Source organism: Bison bison, unplaced genomic scaffold (assembly GCF_000754665.1).
Source record: "Bison bison bison isolate TAMUID 2011002044 unplaced genomic scaffold, Bison_UMD1.0 scf7180017864331, whole genome shotgun sequence".
Classification (NCBI taxonomy): Eukaryota; Metazoa; Chordata; class Mammalia; order Artiodactyla; family Bovidae; genus Bison; species Bison bison.
Window position 1 is genome coordinate 1,707,404 of NW_011494903.1, and position 11,338 is coordinate 1,718,741.

An 11,338-nucleotide genomic window follows, 5' to 3' on the forward strand; every position below is an offset into this window, starting at 1 on the left:
GTTCTCTCTCTGGAAATTTGCAATTTTTAATACTCTAAGCATTGGATTTTATCTACTAATCTTGCCAGGAATTAATGGAACTTTTCAATACATAAAACTGCATCTTCATTGGTTAATCTTTCCTCATATCTTCCTTTTTCCTTTGTTTGCTTGTAAAATCTTCTAGATATGTATTCCAACTCTTAAGTGATTTAGGGGTTAGATTTCTATTAGGCATTTTTAGACATTTACAAGTGTCTTTTAAAATAGTATCTATTTCTCATTACAACCACCACTCTAAGTAGGATTTATTCTTTCCAAAGAGACATATGGGAAGATTGAGTCCTGAATCCTAGAACTTGATGGGAGATGTGAAAAGAATAGACCAAAGTACCAGTGTCAGAACCAAAGAGACCAGCACTGGAGGGCACCACTTTATTGCTCTTTATGTTTCTACCATAGTGCCCCTCATATTTTTTATTAATTCATTCATATACTTATGTAGATATGAGTACTTATAATACTTTCGGAGAAGGCAATGGCACCGCACTCCAGTACTCTTGCTTGGAAAATCCCATGGACGGAGGAGCCTGGTGGGCTGCAGTCCATGGGGTCGCTAAGAGTCGGACACGACTGAGCGACTTCACTTTCACTTTTCACTTTCATGCATTGGAGAAGGAAATGGCAGCCCACTCCAGTGTTCTTGTCTGGAGAATCCCAGGGACGGAGGAGCCTGGTGGGCTGCTGTCTATGGGGTCTCACAGAGTCGGACACGACTGAAGTGACTTAGCATAGCATATAATACTTTACAGATAATTTTTCCAAGTATTTCATTTGTCTTCAAAAGAACCCTAAGAGGTAATGTTGTTGTTCACTCAGTCATGTCCAACTCTTGCGACCCCATGGACTGCAGCACACCAGGCTTCCCTGTCCATCACCATCTTCTGGAGCTTGCTCAAAGTCATGTCCACTGAGTTGGTGATGCCATCTGACCATCTCATCCTCTATTGTCCCCTTCTCCTCCCGCCTTCAATCTTTTCCAGCATCAGAGTCTTTTCCAATGGGTTGGCATTACGTGGCCAAAGTACTGGAGTTTCAGCATCGATCCTTCCAGTGAATATTCGAGGTTGATTTCTTTTAGGATTGACTGGTTTGATCTCCTTGCTGTCCAAGGGACTCTCAAGAGTCTTTTCCAATACCACAGTTCAAAAATATCAATTCTTTGGCACTCAGCCTTCTTTACTATTTAACATGTAATGGTAGATATTTTTAACATCATTTTGCAGATAAGTAGATTGAAGTCCATATATTTATTTTTAATTCAACTGACATCCATCACAGACCTACCCTGCATCAGGCACTATACTCAAATACAAGAAGCTAAGTGACTCGTGATCGTAAAATGAGTAAATGCCAGAATTGGGAAATGAAATCAATTTTCTAATTTTTGCCCACTATTCACATCTACCACATTCTATTTCAAGCTTCTTGCTTATTTTCATCAAACTCTGAAAAGAGTATAGCTCTAGTGATATGAGCATGTAAAAAAAGAACAAAACAGATTCCTTTTATAACACAGATTGTTAGCCTACTTTAAAAATTTTTTATTTATTTATTTTTGACTGTGCTGGGTCTTCGTTGTGACACAGGCTTTCCTCTAATATAGAAAGTGGGGGCTACTCTCTAGTCACGGTGTGCAGGCTTCTCACTACAGGGGCTTCTCTTGTTGAGAAGCATGGACTTGGGCATACGGGCTTAGTTGCTCCATGGCATGTGGGATCTTCCCAGATCAGGGATCAAACCCATTTCTCCTGCATTGGCATGCAGATTCTTTACCACTGAGCCACCAGGGGAGCCCCTGTTAGTTCACTTCTGAATGGATTATGGGTTATATCATGGATTATATGATGCCCCTCACGTCCTTCTTTTAGTTTACTGAAAGTCCTCCAGGTTGCATATCCAGGATTGGAAATCACTGCCCAAAAATATAATCAAAGATGAGGAGAGAAATGGAGGTGCTGAAATATATATGTGTGTGTGTGTGTGTTGTAGTCACTCAGTCGTGTCCAAATCTTTGTGATCCCATGGACTGTAGCCCACCAGGCTCCTCTGTTCATGGAATTTGCCAGGCAAGAATACTGAAGTGGATATCCATTCCTTTCGCCAAGGAATCTTCCCAACGCAGGGATTGAAGTCGGGTCTCCTGCATTGCAGGCTGGTTTCTTTTATTGAATGAGCCACACACACACACGTGTGTGTGTGTGTGTGTGTGTGTGTATCTACACAGACATATATATATACCAGCTTCCCTGGTGGCTCAGAGGGTAAAGAGTCTGCCCGCAGTGCAGGAGACCTGGATTCGATCCCTGGGTCGGGAAGACAACCTGGAGAAGGAAAAGGCAACCCACTCCAGTACGCTTGCCTGGAAAATCCCATGGACGGAGAAGCCTGGTAGCCTACAGTCCATAGGGTTGCAAAGAGTCAGACAAGGCTGAGTGACTTCACTTTCACTTTCAATATTAAGATTTGCTTCTCAGAATTGGTTTTTAAATGTCTCAAACATGCTAGAGAATACTTACAAAACTCTTATTTGTAGGTAAACAGTTTTTATTTGATCCTCTAATATCTGCCTCAAAGTGGAAACATTTCAGACTATTCACAGTATCAGGTTCAAACATATGAAATTGCTGATATTCAACCATTTTTGACTTACAAGATTGGCAACTTTGTATGGTTCAACCCAACATCTTTGATTAGATATGAACGGAATCAGGATATCTCAGGTTAAATAGAAAATGCTTCTGCAACCTCTCTTAATCTTCAAATACTGAAAACAAGGTCCCACAAGCTTGAAAATCATTTCAAGCCCTTCAGCGGTGCTCAATGCTTTGTCAAGCACAGATCTGACTAAACATTGGTTGGTCAGATAGTCTGTTTCAAAGTCAAAAAACCAGTTATCTCAGTAGGATTCAGTGTGTTTTTGAATTGCTTTACAAAACTGAACCAACAAAAAGATGGTTAAAATAATGCAAGATTTCACAAAATGTTGAAATAGACCATACATAGTTAATAACTTGCTGTCATGTAATTTTTTAGTCCAAAACAGCCAGTTCTAGCCATCAGAAACTGACAAATGGAGCACCAGGGAGATGTTTGTGCTAAGCCGAGTTACCTTGTATGTCCCACAATTTCGTTTTTAAAGTGACCTGAAAATTTTGAACAGCCTATTTCAATGCGCATAACCAAACAGGCATTTCAGATATTCAGGGAGTAAGGGTGCTTCTTCCTAAGAGCACCACGTCCCTCTACCTTTCCAAAGCCACACCTCCATGACAAAACTCAAGTATTAAACTTACAGTTAATGGACACTTAAAATGTAAGCTCCACAACGGCATGAATTTTTTCTGCCTTGCTCCCATTTGTGTCCACTGCCTCTGAGATAGCTGAGAGAAACATGTATTGAAGGGAAGAAGGGAGCAAGGAGAAAGGGAGGGGAGGAGGGAGGAATAGCAAGAGGAAAACAGAGGGAGGGGAATAAATGTTGCCTCTTCCTCAGGCTTTGTGGTGTTTTTTTTTTCCCTTCTGTGTTAATAGTCATTTTGTGTCATAATTATAGCACATGGGAAGATAGCTGTTTAATAATTTGCAGCCATAATAATAACAGGTTTAACAATTTAACTAACACAGATTTTTGGCTAAAATATACCCCTCTCTTTTTATTACTTAAACATTACAATTTGCTAAAACTAAGAAATCAGTTACAATATCTAAATTTTTTTAAAACAACAGTATTGTGGATATACTCATAAAATTCAGTGTCTGTGGGAAAGGACAATTTAATGGAATGAAATTTGGGGCAGCTACCAACCACATAATCCTAAATTAACCTGACATAACAAGAGATTATTAAAGAAAAAAGAACCTCCAAACAAATAGTTCTGTTTGTGGATATAGGACAGAGGATATAAACGATTTTGCTTAATTTTACCACCTAAGTAATTTTGAGTCATAGCATCTTGGCGTTGAAAGGAGTGTGAAGTGTCACAGATGAAGGCTGTGCACAGGTGAGTTTTCCCAGATAACTGAGGCCCAGAGAATTGACATGCTTTCCCCAGCTGGTGGACAAAGCTACAACTTGAATTTCATTGTGTAACTTCCAGCTGAAAATGTATACAATATTTTTTCAATTATTTGCATTAGCAAGGCTTTCTAAATAAAAATGCAGTAGGGGTGCACCCATGATTGACCATCAAAAAAGCAAGATTGACTTTTTGATCCTTGATTTCTTTTTGGTAGACAGCATATCCCTCCATCACACAATTTACATGATTGAGGTCAGCTTATCTGTTTAGCGTTTTGGATATCTAAGGAAACTGAACTGATGGAAAAGGTACTGGAAAAATAAGATGAAAATTATCATTTTGTATGTGGGAACATTCAATGGACAGTTAACAATTATAATACTATGAGTACAATGAAGCTGATGATAAACATTTAATGTTTGATACCTCAAGCTTTCATTACCTTTAATCATCTTTTTTTTTTCACTTCTTTCTTCTCTTCCATTTAGGCTTCCAGTTTTATTAGGATCCATAAAGTCATAAAAGTCTTAAACTTCACAATGAAAACTAAAGATCTGCAGCTTTCTGATGTCTTCTTGAAAGCACTTAACCATCTGCCTCTAGAATACAACTCTGCTTTGTACAGCCGGATCTTTGATGACTTCGGGACTCACTATTTCACCTCTGGCTCCCTGGGAGGCGTGTACGACCTCCTTTATCAGTTTAGCAAGGAGGAACTAAAGAACTCAGGTTCGATTTCTTCAACACTTCTTTTTAACTGATAAGATACTGTGTATTGCATTTTTCTCTTACTATATCCTTTCAGTTCTTTATTGACTTTATTTTGACCATGCTTTATTTCCAAAATTATATGAAGAACAACGAAAATGTACATACTCAAGAAAATAAAAATAGAAAATTCAGGCCAAAAGAAGAAGGAGAAATAAATAGGCTTAACCTCCTTGGGCATCAGATTTGTCCCAGAATTTCCTGACATTTAAGAACATCAAAAACTGCCTGCTGCTGCTGCTAAGTCACTTCAGTCGTGTCCGACTCTGTGTGACCCCATAGACGGCAGCCCACGAGGCACCCCCGTCCCTGGGACTCTCCAGGCAAGAACACTTGAGTGGGTTGCCATTTCCTTCTCCAGTGCGTGAAAGTGAAAAGTGAAAGTGAAGTCGCTGAGTCTTGTCCAACTCTCAGCGACCCCATGGACTGCAGCCCACCAGGCTCCTCCGTCCATGGGATTTTGCCTAGCAGCGGTAAACTAAAGAGAGATAGATACATGCTATCACCTAGGAAAACAAAATTTGTCTTGGAACTAAACTCTAAAAAATAATTTACTTATAGAATTTTTATAGGAGATAATTTTATAAAATTGTAATTACAAATCCACTGACACTTTTTTTTTTTTTTTTTGCTACATGGCTTGTGGGATTTCAGTTCCCCAACAGAGACTGAACCTGGGCCCCTAGGCAATGAAAGCACTGAGTTCTAAAGACTGGACCTAGTCTTTTTCTTTTAATGATTTTAACTAAAAGCCAAGGACAAAAGATGAAAAGCAATTAATAACTTGACAAGGGACTAAGTTAATATGAGCCAGACATGCCCCTACTGGTGTCAACACTTGAAACCAGATGGGAGGCACTTTTCTTTGAGGAAAAGTTGCAATTTTATATCTAGGGATATAATCTGTGATATTTTCTGATTACATATAAAATAATAATATAAATCTTGGTTTAAAAAATAACTTTTGATTTCTTAACTATTATCTTGCTGCTGTTGCTGCTGCTAAGTCGCTTCAGTCGTGTCCGACTCTGTGCGACCCCAGAGACTGCAGCCCACCAGTCTCCCCCGTCCCTGGGATTCTCCAGTCAAGAACACTGGAGTGGGTTGCCATTTCCTTCTCCAATGCATGAAAGTGAAAAGGGAAAGTGAAGTCACTCAGTCACTACTATTCATTTCTATTAGAGCTTAAATACCTTTTTATAAATTTGTTTTCAGGCTTCAATGTGAAATGACACAGCATCCTTGTGATGCTTCTATCTTTAAAACATGATTAGGAACTATGTAATAACCAGAACCCAAGTGTCCAATTCTCCTAAATAAATCAGAATTCTTGATCATTTGACTCTTCTACAAAAGAAATCAGGAATTTATTTTAAAAGACACCAAGCCACCCCTGGGGTCAGTAGAATTTCAGTCCCTCTATTCTTATATCTCATAATGGCAAATAGTTATATTTAATGTGGGTTCCCTGAGTTTTTCCTAACTTTAAATGAGCAGAGGTCCATCATGATCTGCTTTTTAAGAGAGGAGATAGGACATATGTCTTTGAAAAGGATTTTCAGTAAGAAAGTCTTCAAAATTTTTTGCCTGACAGAGTTAACTGAAATCCCAGAGATTTACACTACGATGGGCTTTCCACGTTGCCTCTTACATTTCATTACAGTTATCCTTTCTACTGGAGTAATGTTTGCTCACTGAATTTGATGTCTTTGCCATTGAGAACAGCATCAACCTTAAAGCTGAGCAAAAATGATTGGGGGAAGTCTCTGGCCCTTGTCTTGGTTTCGTCTCACCCTAGGGAAGAAATTATTCTGGTCACTGCTGCTGTAGCCCAGAGAATAATTTCTCATTCGATAAGCTATACTCATCATGTATTTACAGCAAAGCTGCTAAAGGCTTAGAATTCAGGTCAGTTAAAGAACTATGTGAATCTTTAATCAACTATCCAGGATTTTAATAGTTGAAGCCCTATAACTAAAATGAAGAGTGATGAGCTGTACTTTCTTCCTGAAACACTCTCACTTTCCATCTCTTTCTCTTTAAATAAAGGTAGAGACTTTAGACACACAGATATACATAATAGGAGAAAGAAAGAGAGTCTGAGGTGTCATATAAAACTGGACACATACAACCATACACACCTATGTACACATACAAACACTACACACATATATATAATATTTATGTATATGTATATAATACATTCTCATATTTTATATGTAATATATAATCTTATAGTCATGAAATATGTGCATATATATATGTGTGTGTATATATATACTTATCTGAGTCACAATAATAATATTGGCACTTAATTTTAACTGTGGGTTAAGATGAAACACACTTAGAAAAAATCTCATTAAAATGGAATTCTCCAGTGGGTGTGCTTGTCTGTCTTTGCCCACTCTCATATGATTCATCTCATGTGGATGAATCCATATTTCGGCCTCCTTCCTTTTCCCCTTTTTAGTTCTTTTCCCCTTACTTCGTTTGCCACAATGTAGAGCTAGAGTTTAGGCTTAGTTTTATTTGTTTTATTCAATAAGAGTTATATCCCTTGTCATTAATTTAAAAAAAAAATGACTCGAATACCTCAGAGTACTTTCTCTAGTGCAAGAAGAATAAAACAAAATTAAATTGCTTTTTATTTGCATCTCTTGATGTATTCCTCTATTCTGCAGTGTTCCATGGTCAATTTAAAACCTTGAATAAAAAGTTGACCTTGCTCTAGTGTGCAAGGTAAAAAGAACTTCAGGGACACAGAGAAAACAGTAAACAATTAAAATATCATGTTATTACAACATGGTAATTTTAAATTTCTTTTGCTGGGAAGTCATGTTCTGCTCTGACTGAAAAATAAAAGCTATTCACCCCACTGTTTATCAGTATGACATTTTTGATTGACACTGTTGATCTTTGCCCAGTCAGAGTAGCTGAGGACATTTCTGCAATACTCATTCCTGTGCCACATCAAACTCAGGTTTGAGACTGCAAGTGCTTCAGCATCAAGCAACTCCTTTGTCAGTGTGGATAGGGTCAGACGTAAGCTGTAGGGCATCTTGTGGGGAAGAAAAGGCTGGTACAGAAATTCACTGATAAAGCCTTGACATTTTCAACACCGCATGACCAATACCACGGCTCACAAGAGAGATTCGTCATTCAAATCTTGAAGGATTCCCCTGTAACCATTAGAAACTGAAATTAACGAGGTTTATAGTTCATTAATTATGCTATAGTTAATGAATTGGTCACATGCAATTTAATTTTCATTTATAAGTCATAGAAGCTAGGGACTTGCCCGGCGGTCTGGTGGTTAAGATTCTGCCTGCCAATGCAGAGGATATAAGTTTGATCTCTGGTCAGGGGGCTAAGATCCTACATGCCTCAAGGCCAGAAAACCAAAGCAAAACAAAAAACCCGGAAGCAACATTCTAACAAATTCAATAAAGACTTTAAAAATGGCCCACCTCAAAAAATCATTTAAAATAAATCATAGAAATCTAATGAAAGAATAAGAAAGGGTTAGGGGACCATTAAATTCCTCACACGGCCCAAACACACTTGACTAACCCATTTATAAGAACAATGCCACTGGAAGAAGAATGAGTCATATTTATTCAGCCTAATCAAAACAGCCATCTTTTTTGTTAGAAATTAAAATGCCAGGTACACACGAGGGCCTCAAACCAAGACATTTTTTTACTCCCAATCTTTGATTTCTCTCTTTGAATGTGTCAAACTATTGAAAAAACTACAAAGTAGGAAGCCTCATCCGCATCTACTCAGCTTCGTTCCTTGGTGAGCCGCACACCCAGGTTTATATTCTAGCATCACATACTCACATGGTGCCTCTGGCTCTGATAACACTCCTCCCTGCCTCTTGTAACCTGCAACCCTAAGAATCAGTATTGATAAACTACTTTGCTTTAAGGTGCTTGATAGTTCACCTAACAGCTCTATCTCTTATATGCTTGTATTTTGCAAGGCAATTTTAAACTAAACAGCAAAAAAAAATTGGATTCTAATTTTGGTGTTTCACGTACCAGGTCAGGTGACTTGGGAAGCTGTTTTAAAAAAAAAAAAGGAAACACTTCTCAAACTACCCCAGAGACGCAGTACCAAGTCAGCCTCCAAACAGCCAGACCTGTTTCCCTGCCTCTGTCCCACTCAATCCCTGACATCCCGCACCAATTTTTGAAGTCCTTAAGAATAATGGGGAACACATGTACACCCGTGGCGGGTGCGTGTTGATGTATGGCAAAACCAATACAATATTGTAAAGTAAATAAGAATAATAATAAAATAAATAAGTAATAAAAAATTTTTTTAAAAAAGAATAATGGACCAGCATTAGGGCGGGAAAGACTGATTCAGATACCAAAATCTTCAACAAACGAGGAAGTTTGGCAAAAGATCGGGACAACGAGGACCAAAGGTATTAGAACTGGATACTCTGAGTCTTGGAGCATGAGGGTTTTTACAAGACTTATACAACAACTGTGGTGTGTCATCCTGTGCAAGCAGTCCTGGGAAACTAGGAAGGTATCAAGCCCAGCTCCTGTTCCTAAAGAGCCTGGGAACCAGGCAGCATCAACCTCCCTTGAAGACAACAGGGAAAACGTATCAAGTATGGGCTTGAGTTAAGATAAACAGAAAGAGTGAACAGTCCCGGAGGACACTGAAGAGTTCATGAGTCAGGAAGTCAGTTTCTGAGACAAAACCAAAGGGTTTTGGAGGTAGAGTGAATGGCCAACTCAGGGAGAGGAAGCTTAGATGAGTACGGGAATGAGTGTTCAGAGAAGGAGAGGTGACCAACGAGATTTACACTTGAGGTGGTGAACAGAGGAAGAAGTGAAACGGACTCAGTCCTCACAGAATCAGCTGTGGCCCCCAAAGAACAGTGCCCCCTGACGATGGGGCACCAAACAGAGCAGGTGTTCATCTCCTGATTTGCTGTACAGGGGCAGTGGCCAACAGCATGGGCAAGCTTAGAGGTTTACTGTGTGCAGGCAACATGGAGAGGCCAACATGATCCCCACAGGGAGGATGGCAGGGACTCATAAATACCTCTACTCTTCAGGATGTCCCATGGCCTGTGAAGAACCGCCTTTGTAGTAAAAGCCTTAATCATTCGAGCTCACGAGAAGCAGAGGAGCTGGATGCTGGTACAGAGTACCTGTACCTTCCCGAGTGCTCAGAGTCTCATGCTCGTCTCTGAATTCTCCAGGGTGCATTCTCAAGGTTTTTTTCTTGTCCTTTATTTCCCAGGTTTAACAGAGGAAGAAGCCAAAAACTGTATCCGGATTGAAACAAAGAAACGCTTCCTTTTTGTTAAAAAAACAAAAGTGGAACACCGGTGCACCACTAACAAACTGTCAGAGAAATACGAAGGTAACAGTACTCTCGTAGCAGCTTACCTAGTGGGTTCTGACTGGCAATAACTTAAGTATTGCACTTGACTGTGACTGCACTATTTTTCTATTGCATTAGTTTTATTTATCTGCCTCAGAGTCCTATGTGTGGTATGGAGGGAGCAAATCAAATATTGTTACTACTCAAAATGGGACATGGTTAGTATTTTATTCATCTCCTATTTAGGTTGTCTGAATGCACATTTATTGATTCTTCCTGTGGGCCAAACCCAGTACTAGACGTAAAGTAAGGACGGACATGAACTAGGTCTTCCATTCAAGGAGTTTACAAAGTAAGGATATATAGACAACCATTAAAAATACAGAAGATGTAGTATACACATACAATGAAATACTACTCAGCCATAAAAAAGAATGAAATAATGCCATTTGCATCAACATGAATGGACCTAGAGATTATCATACTAAGTGAAGTCAGACAAAGACAAATAACATATGATATCATTTATATGTGGAATCTAAAATAAGATACAAATGGACTTATTTACAAAACAGAAACAGACTCATGGACATAGAAAACAAACTTATGATTATCAAATGGGAAGTGGAGGTAGGGATAAATTAGGAGTTTTGGATTAGAAGATACAAACTAGTCTATGTGTGCATGTGTGCCTAGCCACTCAGTTGTGTCTGACTCTTTGTGACTCAACTGACTGTAGCTCCTCTGTCCAACAAGCTCCTCTGCCCTTGGGATTCTCCAGGCAAGATTACTAGAGTGGCTTGCCATTTTCTCCTCCAAGAGATCTTCCCAACTTAGGGATCGAACCTGGGTCTCCTGCATTTCAGGTGGACTCTTTACCATCTGAGCCACCAGGAAAGACCTAAACTACTATATATAAAACAGCTAAACAACAAGGTCCTACTGCATAGCACAAGAAACTACGTTCCCTATCTTATAATAAACCATAATGGAAAAAACTATGAAAAAATATATATATATTTACATGTGTGCTCAGTTGTGTCTGATTCTTTGCAACCCCATGGACTGTAGCCCACCAGGCTCCTTTGTCCATGGAGTTTTCTAGGCAAAAATACTGGAGTGGGTTCACATTTCCTACTCCAATATTTACATATATA

General features: G+C 39.0%; 1 protein-coding gene across 2 annotated transcripts in view; it reads left to right on the forward strand.

Moving 5' to 3' along the window:
- C6 (complement component 6) overlaps positions 1-11,338 on the forward strand; it is a 77,166-nt gene that overhangs the window by 30,297 nt on the left and 35,531 nt on the right. For both annotated transcript variants that reach the window (XM_010853717.1, XM_010853718.1), the window contains exons 8-9: positions 4,550-4,790; positions 10,098-10,220. In XM_010853717.1, coding sequence (XP_010852019.1) covers positions 4,550-4,790; positions 10,098-10,220 — 364 coding nt within the window. The remainder of the gene's footprint in view (positions 1-4,549; positions 4,791-10,097; positions 10,221-11,338) is intronic.